This window comes from Nuphar pumila, chromosome 4 (assembly GCF_984573655.1).
Source record: "Nuphar pumila chromosome 4, dmNupPumi1.hap1.1, whole genome shotgun sequence".
NCBI lineage: Eukaryota > Viridiplantae > Streptophyta > Magnoliopsida > Nymphaeales > Nymphaeaceae > Nuphar > Nuphar pumila.
Genome location: NC_143252.1, coordinates 2,784,522 through 2,799,746, shown reverse-complemented (window position 1 = coordinate 2,799,746; position 15,225 = coordinate 2,784,522). Strand labels below are relative to the sequence as shown.

At 34.8% G+C, this 15,225-nt stretch overlaps 1 protein-coding gene across 2 annotated transcripts in view; it reads left to right on the top strand.

Moving 5' to 3' along the window:
• LOC149839060 (Zincin-like metalloproteases family protein) overlaps nt 1-15,225 on the top strand; it is a 165,001-nt gene that overhangs the window by 123,787 nt on the left and 25,989 nt on the right. The window contains exons 14-19 of one of the 2 annotated variants that reach the window (XM_090002247.1): nt 1,147-1,244; nt 1,328-1,373; nt 2,332-2,428; nt 13,956-14,029; nt 14,119-14,223; nt 14,329-14,409. In XM_090002247.1, coding sequence (XP_089858373.1) covers nt 1,147-1,244; nt 1,328-1,373; nt 2,332-2,428; nt 13,956-14,029; nt 14,119-14,223; nt 14,329-14,409 — 501 coding nt within the window. Of the gene's footprint in view, nt 1-1,146; nt 1,245-1,327; nt 1,374-2,331; nt 2,429-13,955; nt 14,039-14,118; nt 14,224-14,328; nt 14,410-15,225 lie in introns of both variants that reach the window. The other variant, XM_090002246.1, reaches the window with a different exon arrangement.

Genomic DNA, 15,225 nt, shown 5'->3' with positions numbered 1-15,225 from the left:
TGAGTAAGTTTTTCTGTAACAAGCTGACTCAAGAAATTTGCAGAGGGACCGGAGGACAAGGTAGATGACGAACAAGACGAATGAAGAGAAAAAGAAGAAAATTGAAGATCACTTAATCAATCAATAGAACTTTAATAAGGGATGCACCCGTGATATTAATAGACGTAAACCCTTTTTTTTTAGGGTCGAGAATATAGACTGTGATAACCTGCCTATAGGCGTTGCACAGAAATCATTAAACAGTAATAGAAAAGGGAACTTCTGTAATCAAAGAGGAAATAAACTGTAATCAAAGAGGAAATAAATAAAAAAATACTGAATAACTGCAGTAGATTTGATTGCAATCAAAAGGAGACTGCAATCAAAGAGGGGAAACTGCAGTCGTTGATGTGAAAACTGCAGACGTAGGGGAAATTGCAGTTAAAGAGGGAAAACTGCAGTCGTTAATGTTGCTGCAGACGTTACCAGAAATCAGAAAAAAAAACTGTATCAAAAAACGAGTGCAGAAGTTACCGTGAAGAAGGAAGAATTGGAGGAATGGGCGAGGAAATGTATCAAAACAGTTCCTTCAGAAGTTACCAGGACTCGCTGAACACACGTCTGGTAGGGTTCTGCAACCGAGCTCTGATACCATATGAGATTCTTTGTGGGTTCAGCCTTCACTGCAAGAACTAAGAGAAGAGGGAGATTCACAATGGCTGGGGGCGGCGCACGTTAACCCAACCTCCCAGCCCTAAACATTATAAATAGGGAAAAATACAATAGCTGGAAAAATTACAGACATGCCATTAATGAAATGGCATTGAGCATGTGTTAAAAGTTAAAACATAACATGCGTATGGATCTGGATCCAGATCCAGATCCAGATTCATACACATACCATATTTTAACACAAAGGACTATGTTTTTCAGTTCTGAACTTCCCACCATTCTAACCATGTCTGTTTCATGCCCAGTCATTTGTCAGTTTTGAGTTTGAAGTGTAGAACTTGCAGATGATCTCATGATTGTACTTAGATGTAGAATTAGTAGTTAGATGAACAATATTTTCCTTAGCCAATTAACTTTTATTGCACCATTGTACATGGCTTGTCTTGTGTACAGGAAAAAAGTTTTCTAATTCTTTTTGTCATCTGTCTTATTTAGGTCCATCACTTTTGTAATCGTTCATCATTTGCTCGGTTTTCTGGGCTTCGCTCTGATGCTGATTTTGTTGAAATTTCTGGCCACATGCTAGAGAACTGGTATCCAAAATTTTCCTCGAGCTTTCCTGTTTGTTGTAAGAGTAGTATGCAGATTGGCAGTGTGCTTATGTAGTTCTTTCCAGGTGCTATGAAAGTGTTCCACTAAAAATGATGTCAGGCCACTGTGAGGTGATTTTTTATTGCTGATATTTTCTTTTCTTTCAATGCTTAAACTTGTCTGTTAAGTGCATTCTAACCAGTCAATGTATTTTGGAATTGTCTATAATATTCTTATATGATGCATGGGCACTGGGCAGAGCCTTTGGTTTTTCATGTAAGACATTTCAAAGATGCTGTCACTGATTCTATTGAGAGGCCAATATGCTGTGAGCAAATTTTTGCCTTTTTGGGAATGGAAAAATGGCCTTCATTGAAAGGAAAAAAAATAATGAGCAACCAGGAATCACCAGAATAAGAAAGAGGAGAGGCAAACAGTATAAGGGCCCAACCGACCTATTCTTCTATGATCAATCCAATCTAACTTCGATCCTCTCTATTTATCTTAGTACCCTTCCAAGTCAAATTTTAAATTTTCTAGTGAATCACTATATTATCATGTTCCCTATCTTGAAAAGTTTTTTAGGCTTCTTTTGAACCAAGTGCATCACCATGATAAGTTCCTCTACTTCCAAATACACAATAGTTTTTTCCTTTTACTTTAAGCCTTAGTGCAATGACAGTCGGTCTCACATCTCCTACTGCAAAAAAACCTGTAACCTAGCCCTCAAGACCATATCTGAAACGGTTTCAAAGAACACTTTCTAAAACAAATGAAAGATTCTTAGTCCTACAGAAGGCAGCTTTTACTATCCATCACAAATAATTCACCATTATATAGCAATTTCGTGTTTCCTTCTCTAGAAGTTGAATGCATAGAACCTTTAACATGAGATTCGACCTGGTTGATTTTTATTGTGTTAATAGCTTAATACTTGGAATAAACCATGAATACTGTTTCAAATGTTTGACATACTTGTATTTGTTATTCATGCATATGTAGCTAGTTGAGTTTGGCCTGTTTTGTGTGGTTTCTTTTGGTTTACATGACTCGTGCTTTTCCATTGGGTTTGAAATATTTCATTTGCAGGATATTACAAAGCCCATAACAGATGAGATATGTAGGTCACTAAAAAGGAGGCATCATTCTTTCTCTGCTTTGAAAATGAAACAAGAAATTCTCTGTTGTAAGTGGGTTGCATAGTAAGCAACAAAAAATTATTCACCGCATTTACTTCTATTAATTAAACTTCTGTAGATTACTTTTACAAATCGTTTTTGTCTATTTCCTTGACCTGATACTAGTAGAACCAATTTGAGCATTATCGATGTCAATATATCATCATTGTTGCTATTATTATATTATATTGTTACAGTAAAGATCCTATGAGAGCTTGTCAAGTCCCCTTTTGCTGATTAGGAGATAATCAATATGGGTCTGAAATTAATGCACTTGATATATGCAGCTGTACACATCGATGCTCCATTTTTCTGAATGTACATCTAACAGAACGCTTCACTTGAGTGATGTTCACCATGTGGAACAAAGAACAAAGCCTCTTTCCACAAAAGTTTGGGAGAAAATTTTTTTTTATTTGATTGTTAAATAAATATTTTCCTTTATGGGCATCCTTTGCAACAACTAGACAAATAAGGACATTTTGTTTTTTTACAAATACTACTGTATTTGGAGCATAATTGGGTTCAATTGGGGTGTTATCAGGCTGGCTGGCTAGAAATGTTAAGGATATCTGAGATCCTGGATCCATTGTACTTATTTGTGTTTATATTGAACAAGGGTGTATTTGTAATCCAAGTTAAAATAATCAAGTGTAGTAATATTGTAGATTGATTAGGGGTATTTTGTACATGTGTGTGTGTATATATATATATATAGGAAAATGCGTAGCTGCTTAATGCATAGGTGCTGAACCGGTGTTTAATCATGCTGACTGTCCATCGCGTGCGCTGATGGACGGTCTGTAATGAAGTAAGCCGAATTACAACTAACAAAGTGTAGAACACTTACAAGTCCAATAATGGACAAATACAAAGAGAGTAAACAAGCACTTTAACTGCACACACAAATCCACAAAGGGATAATGCCAAAAGGCAAACAAAAGTAAATATTATTGAAAATGTGAGAAAGGAATGGATACAAGTGAAGGGGGAACACTACTATTTATATACAAAAGGGAGAGAGAGGGACTCTTGGGAGTTCCCCACTCTTAGAGTTGTTGGGGAGCTCCCAACGACTCCAAGAGGTGGGCCTCAAAACTCAAAAAGAAAAAATGAAATAAAAAAGGAAAAAAAGGAAGAAAAATAAATAAATAAATAAAAAGTTGTTTCTAATAGACAACTATAAAAACATGTAAAACAACTAAAATGCCCCAATCGGGCAAATACATTAGAATATATATATATATATATATATATATATATATATATATATATATATATATATATATATAACACTGTCAGTGTGCAAAAAATGGAAAAAAGTTTCAGAATGCGCAAAAAAACTTTTAGCAGTGCTTTTGAAGCGTCGCTACAGGTCCCAATTCCGCTGGGACCTTTAGCAGTGCTCAAAACCGCCGCTAAAGGGTCACAGGGATGCACACAACATTACAAATTTCTAATGCCGCACGCATCCCTGTGACCCTGTAGCGGCGCCTCAAAAGTGCTGCTAAAAAAAGTTTTTTTCATGTTTTGGTGCTGTTTAGCATTTTTTGATGCGATTTTTTTCTGCACGCTGACCATCCATCGATGCGCGTGATGGAGTGTCAGCGCGATTAAGCACGGGTTCAGCACCTATGCATTAAGCACCTACCCATCACTCTCTCTCTCTCTCTCTCTCTATATATATATATATATATATATATATATATATATATATATATATGAAAACCTGGAGGATGTCCACTATATTCTTTTCTGGTAGGGTTTCCTCTTGTTGCTGCCACATTGTGTTTCTTCCTTCTCCTCATTGCTTGCTGCACTAATCCCAAGGCACATCACATCAAATTATATTATGGTATCAAAGAAAGGCGAGATATAAGACCCTGTCAAATTGAAGACTGCTCCTTTTCCAAATAAGTTGTCCTTGTTCTTTTCTTTCTCCTTTTCCTTTTCAAATCTTACATCTCTTTTCTCCCTCTGAAACATCTGTCTTCTTCTTTCTTCTTTCAAAAAAAAACTCTCATATTTTTATTTATTTCTTTTTTGTCTATTTCTACCTTTATGTTTCAGTTGTTTTGGGATCATCCAGCAAAAAAAGCGCCCTCTAAAAGAATAATAATAATAAAGGTTAAAGCCCTAAAAAGGGTTGTGGTTCAGATCTGTCTCCCTTTTAGACAAAACTTAATATCAATCTTTCTACACAAAAAAGGGAAGAGGGCCTGATTATTGCTTTCATCACTGACGTCAGCTGAGCATCGATCCAGATTATCTGTTTCATTTATTATTTTCTTCATTCTTTACTGTTGTTTGTGTCCTTTCTTGCTGCTATGGCATCATCCAACCCTACTTTGAATTCTTCCTTCTTGAAACTTGTCACATGTTTAGATTCCTCGAACTTAATAACTTGGAAAAAGCAAAATGTCCCATTTATAAGCTGTTAAGATTTGATGGGGCATCTCGACGGGGCTCTGTCCGTGATTGTGGAGTTTGTTGTGTCGCAAGTTGCGAAGGAAGGGCATCCTGCTGAGAGCACTACTATTCCAAATCCTCTATATTCATCTTGGAGGAATAATGATCAGGCAGCGGTGGCCTTTATGCAGCTACGCTTTCGCGTGAAGTTCTTCTATAGGTTCCTTCTAGTGTTTCAGCCAAAGATCTTTGGTTGACTCTACATTGTTGAATCTTTGGGAGAAGTGTTTTACAACTTTGGTTCGTGTATTTGATGCAACTCAGATATTTTCCGATTATGAACACAGACTTTTGCTTTGGGGTGATTCCTTTGAAAAACCCTTATCTTGTTTATCAAAACCAGTATCGCGAGGTATGCGTAGCATACGGATACTGCGATAAACGAATGAAAGATCCGTGGCGATCTTGCCTCGTGCAAGTTGCCCAGTGTTGTACTCAGTTTGAAAGACAAAATCATGTTCCAAAGTAAGGCGTTTGGTTTAGCACATTCCAAGTATGCTCTTTTTCAAAAGATACGAGTTTGTGCATGAGCACTAAAATCCTTAATCGTGAGTCCAACCTTCAAAATAAACATTTTTGCAAAGTAGAGTTTTAGAGTCTTTTTTATTGAGAAATAATAGCCAAGTCTTCCAAATCGACGCATTTGGGAATAGGGTTTTTGCTACTTCTATTTGTGATTCCGATACAACTCGGATAACCCTGTTTAGGGGAATGGGCATGGGTTGGGCGAGGGTTCTATTGAGGAACCTGCACCATCGCTAGATCTCTGCTACATCACTTCTGTTGCGAGACTTTGTTAGGTTGTCTTGTCTCTTCCTTTGCAAGATTATGTTGTCGGGTTTTTTTTGAGAAATCCATGCCCCTCTCTTCGTAGTCGTACTTTTAGACATGTACGATATGTTTAGACTATGAAGAGTAGGATGAGAGGTCCGTGGTAACCTCAAAATGTGTTTTGACACATTATTATAATAATGTAATGTTGGTGTTCGCCTAACAGGCAAGAGGCTTGTGTCGATCCAAATGACCAGAGCATGTCAATTTTGAACTTAAATGATTACACCATGTACTTCTGCAAAACAATGTTTTGGGGAATTTCTTTGAGAAATTTATACTCCTCTCATCATAGTTGTACTTTTTGAACATGTATGTTGCGTACTACGATGAGTGGGATGAGAGGTCTATGTTTACTTCGAACGTGCAATGACACATGTTTGAGACTACAAAATGGTGATGTTCCTTCACAATAAGTTGACCCCTCTCATCGTAATTGTACTTTTGAACAGGTACGCTGCGTGCTGCGGTGAGTAGGATGGGAGGTGTGTAGTTGCCTCGAACGTGCAATGACCCGTATAAATCACCTAATGGTGATGGTTTCGCCTTCACAGGCAAGATGCTCGAGTGGGTCGAAAGACCAGAGCATATACAATAGGTCTTTAGTTAAGTAACACCTGACGTACCCATTCCACCCATCGATTCATCAAGAGAGAGGATGGTTGGTATAAAAACTCTGATGGACAGACCATTAATGACTATTTCGGGCAAAAGATTTGGCTTTCGCAGTCATTGGCGTCAGGAAAAATGGGCTACAAAAAGTAGCTTCAAGCACTTCTGAAGAAGTTGGATGCATCCATAGTCCACAAATGCCTTTGGGGATTTTCTTTCTTGGTCACTGGCCATCCTCTTAGGAGCGTACTTAGCTAGCTACCTGGGATATCTAAAATACATGGCATAATAAACCCCTAGATTAGTCTTGACTGTTTCTATGTGTCGTGTCTTGTACGTGCTCGTAAGGCCAACTAATATCGAAACAATAAATACCCTGTTTACAATACTTGTTTGCTCGAGTCTCTTATGACTAATGTAACTTCTTGCAGTTCGTAATTTACGAACTGTTTACAACTAGGACTAATGTAATTGTTTATCTTATAAGTTGTTTATATCTCGTAATTAAATGAACTGCTTGTGCAATTTCTTGCACCTTATGATTAATTTAATTACTTGCCGTGAAATCGTGTATGTCTTATGTTGAAAGAACTCTTATCTTGTGATAGTTGATAGCTCACTCGACTTTATAATTAATTGCTCACATTGAAAACCTTTATTTGTTTGCATACTCAATTGTTCATGTTAGAAATACTTATTCATTTGCATAGTCTATTAATTATGCTAGACATAATTCATTACTTGTTATAATTGTTTATTTTAGTTCCGTATTGTCTCACTTATGCACCTATCATTTTTTTGTGAAACTGACTCATTTTATGAGCACATATGATAATTGGATATGTACGGACTGCGATGTCACGATGGCGTGATGAGATCAAGATGAGACTCTTTCCCTGATGTTTCGTTCATGAGGATATTTTGGTAAATTTGCATAAAGGTTTTTTTGAAAATCTTTCATTTGTACAAGTCTTAAAACTATTAAAAATTGTATTTTATAATCTATTTGATTTCTTAAATGTATCGAGTTTCAAATATGTTGTGAAGGAAAGTTTGCGTTGTAATGCGCCAAAGGTTCGTTGACTTGTTTAAAAAATACCATTTTTTGTTGAATTACTATTTAAAACTTTGATAAACGAAGGATTTCAAGGCTTTCAAATTTTTTCCTAAAAGTCATGAGTCCTGGATTTTTTGGGGCGTTACAATAGATGATCTTAGAACTAATTTCAACCATATGCATGTCACACAATCTTGTTTGAGATTCTTGGGCAGCTCCAACTAATGTGCAAGCCAATATGAGAGGACAACACAACACTTGGTATTTTTATTCTGGGGCTGCACAACATGTAACATGGTATGTTGGTAAGCTTCTCAATGTTGCTCCCTATCATGGTCAAGGTAGACTTGCCATTGGTGTTAAAAAGATCACCCTGTCACTCATGTGGGAATTGGTGTTGTGTCTACCAAGTCTGAAAACATGTCTAATACTTTTCTTGTTCCTAGCATTCGACATAATTTTATTTCAATTTCTCAATTGTTTTTACCAAACTAGCTCTTGCATCTCCTTTTCTCCGTCTTTTGTTTCTGTGAAGGATCTTCACTTGAAGCGGATGTTCGTTGAGGGAAGATGTAGTGATCTTTATGTTGTTAGTGGAGCTGAATCATTGTCGTCATCATCCAATTCTAGTCCTTTGTTCATCTCCAGCTTAGAGAGTCGGAATAATGAGTTCGAGTTATGACATTAAAGACTTGCTCACTGCAATTTCAGTTTTCTTGATATCTTGTGTAATAAGAATCTTGTAAGAACAAGATTCTTAGAGTTTCTTTTTCATGTTTTGTATGTCGTATTTATAAGTGCCATGAGCTCCCATTTGGTTCATCTCATAAAAGAACTTTGTTTCTGTAACGGCCTGAACGATTTTAAACCAAAAATACCTTATTATATTTTTTTATAAGGTCGAATCTATTCTTTTCTTTGTTTTTTTTTTTAAATGTAATAATGCAATGGTCTCATCAATAGACTCGATTTAACCGTACCAAGTACTAGACGGCCCACATAAGCGCAAGCACGAGCATGTCTTTGTCTCCTAGTACCAGATCCAGTACGAAACCACCATCAACAAATCCGATTGAACCATTACATAACAAAAATCATTAAACCAAGTTTTTTATCAGTGGTCTCGCCTTAATCGAATCAAGCTCTAGGAAGTCAGCCTGCGCATGTATCAACGTTTAATATCTTCATAGAACAAGGTTCAAAGTTAAATCATCCAAATGATAAAATATTTATGTTATTATTAGGTGAGTAAATACAGTGGAAAAAATATTGATTTTTGAAATTAATTTTATAAACGGGTTTCTTGGTTAAATCTTTAGACACATTACATTAAGAGAACTACTACCATCATATCTAGGAATAAAAGTTGACCATGCATAAAGTAATTGAAATTCAAAATTTAACTCATAATCAAATGTCCAATTAAATAGTCTCTTAGCAATTAGGAGAGTATTAAAATTTAAATAAAACAAGAAGCCCTTGCGATCATCGAAAACATCAGTGTGCACAACCCCCGCCAAAAGCATCTCAGAATTTGCAACAACTAACAATAGGGCAGATATAACTATTCATGCATTCATAATCCATAAGCAAGTATGAAAATAACAATCTTAAGCATGCTAATATCAATTCCAGATAAGAACAATATATATATCAACAAGCATGAATTTACCAACTTTTAGGACCAAGAATAGTTTATAGTAATATAAAGTAAAGTAAAGCAAAGTGCAGTAAAGAAATGTGAGCAAGTAATTTGTGTTTTATCTTGATTTTTCGGTCTACCTGGGTATGATGTAGGTCAATCTGAAACTGGCTGACTAGCTCGGGTGTTTATTATGCTATGCATTTTATTATGTTCGAGTAGCCTCCTGAGTCGTATCTCCCAAGGATGGAGCCCAAAACCGTGAGAGAAAACTATCGCTCCAAGAAAACTCTACTTAAGGGCGTGACATTTGCGCCACAACGTTGATCATGATCATTCACTTCTGCTCTCATACATTCAAATCATTGCATCATTTTTATATGCATTCATAATTCTTATAAACAATAGGTCAAATCATGTTTGGCCATTCAAGCGTACAACACATATACATACTTTCTAAGTACATCGATTAGATATTTATGATACACATTAATCATGATACATAGATGTGATATATTCAAATCATACAATCATAATGCAATCATTTGCAACAAAACTATGTAGGCGTGATGCGTCATTTACCTAATAAGTCAACCTAGTCATTTGTAGGCGTGATGTGTCATTCACCAGTACGCTAATATAAGCGTCACAATTATAACTTCATATCAAGATCTAAAATCAATAAGGATTTGATTCTCATATCTAAGTTTAGCATATAATCATACTACAACAGAAAAACCAAATCTATAGATTCATAATTGGTGATATTTACAAACTCAGAAGATTATCACAATTCATCATAATATTTTATTTAATCATATAAATATTTACAAGATCCACGTCGGATCGCCTGGTCTGAGAAATGTACGACCTCACAAGGAGTTACCACCCTAGACGGATGGCATGTCTGGTCTTGGACAATGCACTTCCTTAAAGGAATATACCATCTTTATGGGCTACCCGCTCTTGGACAATGCACTTTCTCATAAGGACTTACTGCTCTAGCCGGATTACCTGATCTGGTCCACCCTTACAGTGAATTCTTTGGGCACAGTTCCTCAATGAGTACCATATCTAGTGAAAACTATTGTCATACATGCATCAATATAATTGACTACTCTCAGGGTCCATGGTCACCAACATGGGCACAAACATGTATACAATCAATAAGCATCACATCATACATCACTTCATATGGTATTAAAATTATAAAATCACACATTTAACCAAATAAGGTTCCATAAATTATAGTTCACTATTGCACTTAAACATTTATCGCATGCATTTATAATTTCATATTACGTGGCATTTAAATCATATCATAAAGAAAAATATTATCCTATATATCAATCATCGCCACAAGAAACATTGTATTTTCGTAAATTGAACCTCGAAGCATGCGTAAACAAAATACGAGTTCTATGCATGCATACGTGAACATACACATGTTATAATATGAAGCAACTAAACCTCAACATACGTAACTCCTACGTAATTCGAGTTATGCACACAGGATGAAAGTCATGTATACATTATTTTACCACATAAATCAATATTTCACCTTAGATATAATTGCATACGAAAGGTACGTCAAAATCTTATTGACCATCTCAGCGTATATTATACACATGTTTCTCAAACAAACAAGGCATACGAGTCCAGACAATTTGTATCTCATTTAAGTATGCCTCTAAAATTAATTAAGATAATTTATTTATAAGACAATGCGAATCGAGTCATATCTTATGCATATAATTTACATAAACCTTTATTCAGATCTTCTCATATGTCAAATACATTATTTTTTATACAATATGATCAATAAACAGTAACAATATGCAATACAAGCCAAAAACATATTAAACCCCTAAATTTCTAACATGTTACAAGCATAAGTTTTCAAGAAAAAATTGGATATTTGCTGACCTGTTTTTATACATTCTGTCAAGAATAACTGAGCTCATATAAATTCATGGTATTTTTATTGTGGTTACCTGTACCTCTCAAGAAAACAACCTAACAAACCGTTCACAAAAATAATATATACACAAATAATTAAAAATCTTTTACGAGACCCTGTTCTAATAGAATTTTTGGTCCAGAATCTGTAATTTACAGGATTTTAATCAGAGTAAAACATTTCTTGAAATTTTTGCAGAACATTTTTTACAAAATTCTTTTTACACAGTCTGATATTAGGTATTAAGATTCACCCAAAATTTTTATAAAATATTTGGAGTCGTTTTTCATAGGCGTTTACAACGTTTATCAAAGATGGGTCGAAATCATCCTGTAAAAGAGTAAAATATTGGGGCTTTGTTAAAACAGGCATATCTGCATCAATACGAATCCAAAACGAGCGAAACAAGATCCTGAATTCAAGATCAAGATGTGTAGATGGTCGTGATGATTTTATTTAGATTTTTTGGGCTGGTATTAATAAAGTTATCAATTTTTTTCCGAAATTGGTTGGGAAAAATTTATCAGACATCACAACTTTAAGTTTCTAAGAAAACAATTTTGTAAAAAACCCTTTTTAGTTTATAAAACCTTTAGAATCTATTTATTTTTTTATTTGATCTTACTTAATACATGAATAACACCATAAAGAATCATATTATGATTAGATCTAATACGGAATAACAACAAAACCTTAATTTCACATGTTTCTCAAAAATCATTTTTAGGGAAAACTCATTGTTTGTGTTTTTCGATCTAGGAAACGACTTCTTCTACCATAAAAACGTGAAGAACAAATCAAGAACATATTCAACGTTGCTGAAAATCAAAATAATCCAATCATACATGCTTCGAGTATATAAAAAACATCGGCTACGTAAATGTTACCTTTCTACGATCAATTTTCATGGTTAGAACGAAGAAACGGACGATCCGACTCTTATTTCATCACCACCAAACGACTAAATGCAGGTCTAATGTTTGTACAAGGGTTCTCTAAACCTCTTAAATGTTTTGGAGGATAGAAGAAACAAAAAAAAAGAAAAAAAGGAGAGAAAGAAAAAGAGAGAGAAAGAGATAACTAACCTTGTTAATCCTTCTCATGAGGGCCTCTATTTATAGATAGACTTAGACAAGAGTCTCATTTTTAATATAAAAAGTTAATATTTATTATTTTTTTAATAAAATGAATAAATAAATTATGGGACCTAATTCATTAAATTTTGAAATTACTTAATCTATAAAAGAAAAGTAGAGACTTCTTAACCTGGCTTGAGCTCTAGTGATATGGTAACCTTCCGAGAGGCCTACAAAGCCTACAAACCCAAAGACTCAAAAGAATTTGATGTTTAAATAGTCGATTTGATAGCCTTCGAAACGTAGATCGTCGTGGTGGTCTTTAGATTTAATTGTACACACATAAATTGGCAAGAAAATTTAGTCAATATCGAAAAACATTAATTTTCGACCTATAATTAGTCCTGAACTTTGATCGATGATAAAACCCTCAAATCAACACCAATTTGGGCATGTAGATAGTCGATTTTGATGATCTCGAAATGAGGAACGTCAAGGTCAACTCCGATTTAATAGGTGAGTCACTGATCGGCTGAAATTTCTATTGAAACAATAATGATGTTGTTCAGAGTGAATAGTACTTTGGGTATCACTATTGACCACAATCTTTTTGGTTGATGCCTAAATCTTTGATGACACTTTTTATCCATAACATTTCCTTGAATATGTGGAGAGGACAACACATTTTTGCAACTTAGATTGCCATGAAACTTCACCTCTTCCAAAGGTAAAAAACATCTACTCCTAAATCTGCATCCACGAATTCAACAATATTTGATTTTAAAATGATATAAACTATCATGTTGGTCTCAACTTTAAAACATGCAAATAGTAAATTGAACATGCTAAACATGATTCAAAGGTTGATTAGATCTATGTAAATAAAGTGTGTACCACCATAAGTTATGGCTGTTAGCTACCACAATAGAAGCAACCGTGTGTGTGTGTGTGTGTGTGTATATATATATATATATATAATGAGAAAATATAAGGTGGTTCTGTACCATGATACCATGTGATACACACTCTTGTTTGTATAGATTTAATCTTTAAATGGTAGATCTAACCATACAGATATGTTTAACATGGTTTATTTGCTATGTTAGATGGTTGGATGTCTAATACATCATAAGATCCTATTTTTGAGACAGTGAAAATCAATGTCTCACAATTCATGAAAAAAAAGGATGGTCTAGAAATGATATAAAACTTCATATTTCAGTTAACTTTTGAAAATAGTATATAGAACGTGTTAATCATGATCCAAAGGTTAGATTTTACATTTGGAGCTTAGATCTATGTAAATCAAGTATGTACCACCATAAGTTGTAGTCTTACAGTACCACCATAGAAGCACCCTATATATATCATGTAGCTCCAAGATTCTTCGATACAACTTAAAAGGTGTAATGTATTCATGTTTGCTTTGTTTGAACTTACAGATATAGTCTGTATGATTTACTTAGTTGAGAACATGCTTTTCATGTTTAGAAGTGTTTTTAGTGATTAAAAAACAATTGTTCATGCACAGTAAAACTTGATTAAAAAATTGAATTTTCTGGTTAAATTTATTTGATCTAAGACAAATTTTTAGCAAATAGAAAATGATAAATGCATCTGTGGGTTTAGATTGAGCAATAAACGTATAATACTAATTATATTGGGAAGATCTAAAAGACATCATGCATCCATATGCAATAGTCATGTACATAAAATTCACATGATTTCTTTGTTCATGTGATTTTTAAAGTTGCTTATTTAAATTCTGATGGTTCCTTAAGCGTGTTATGGAGGATCTCAAATTGCATGTGTTTTACACCATTAAAATACATCCGAGGTAGCTTCATTAGTTGCATCACCTTGTTTAAATAAGTTGTGCGATTGACAGGCCTCATGGACCAGATTGTGCATTCTAGTGAAAATCTTAACATGGCTGAGCTCCTCAGGCACCTCCATCCAAAAGTAATAAGAGTGTGTATATACTTTTCACCTTTGTTCAGTTTGGCAATGTAAAAGATGCATACTCATCATGCAATGTGCTCTGTTTGAAGGTTATGTTGGGAATTCCATTGCTGGAGGGAATAAATCCAGCTTCATGTTTTCCACGTCTTGCTGTTGGTTATGAATCTACTTGTTACAGCCGCATATGGAGTGAGGTTGAAGCCCTTTGTACTATCTGCTAATTACAATTATTTATCTTAAATGTTACATTTGTTGTCTGGATTCATTGTGTTAATAGCCAACTGTTATCAAATATGCAGGTCTTTTCTACTGATCTATTTGTCTCAAAGTTTCAAAATGATCTTTTAAACAAATACGTAGGCATGCAATTTAGGAATAAGGTAAATCCCCTCTTTTATTCAATTTGGTCAACACACAAATGCACAAGCATGCACCATGCATACACAATAATTTGTTATTCAATAATACTAGTCCATTATTCTGTTATAGGATATTTATGGGTTTTATTTAGGGCATGTTTGTTACATCCCACGCCAAAGAAAACTGCATTGCAGTAAACCTAATCCTGCAGTAGGAAACACTTCCCCGGGGGGGGGAACATGATGCAGTGTTCATACAAAACAGGCTATCATGCATAACCTACTCCCATTCAGGAAAACACTTCCCTTAGTGGCCCATATGACACTTTTAATATGAAATGGCTAGATTCGTTTGAAAACTGGCTGCAAGAATCCTGTGCAGCCATTTATTACACCAAATATGCGAAATAGCACTCATATTGTACGAAACTGAGGGCCTTTCATAGAACTGGCATGAAACAAACACCCCATTCTATTAGTTCTATTGTCTTACACATTTCTACTTTTAGCCACATTTTCTGGTAAGCATCAAATATTGCCACAATATGTGGTTGATAGCCACTTTACAAACACATACACATGCAAATTTTATATGGCTCTGTTTTATAAGTCTTTGTCTATTTGCTTCTATTTAAAGCTACTGACTCCATCACACTGCAATCTTCCATATTGCCTTTTACAACTTTCTTTTAAGTTTTCAATTGTGTTCCTCTTTTCCTAATTCCTTCTACTTAGCTTCAAACTTTCTTATTGAGTTTGCAATGGGTAGAGTCGGTAGACACAAGATGCCCAAACCATCTTGAGCAATTTTATCTATTTTTTTTCTTTGGCAGTACT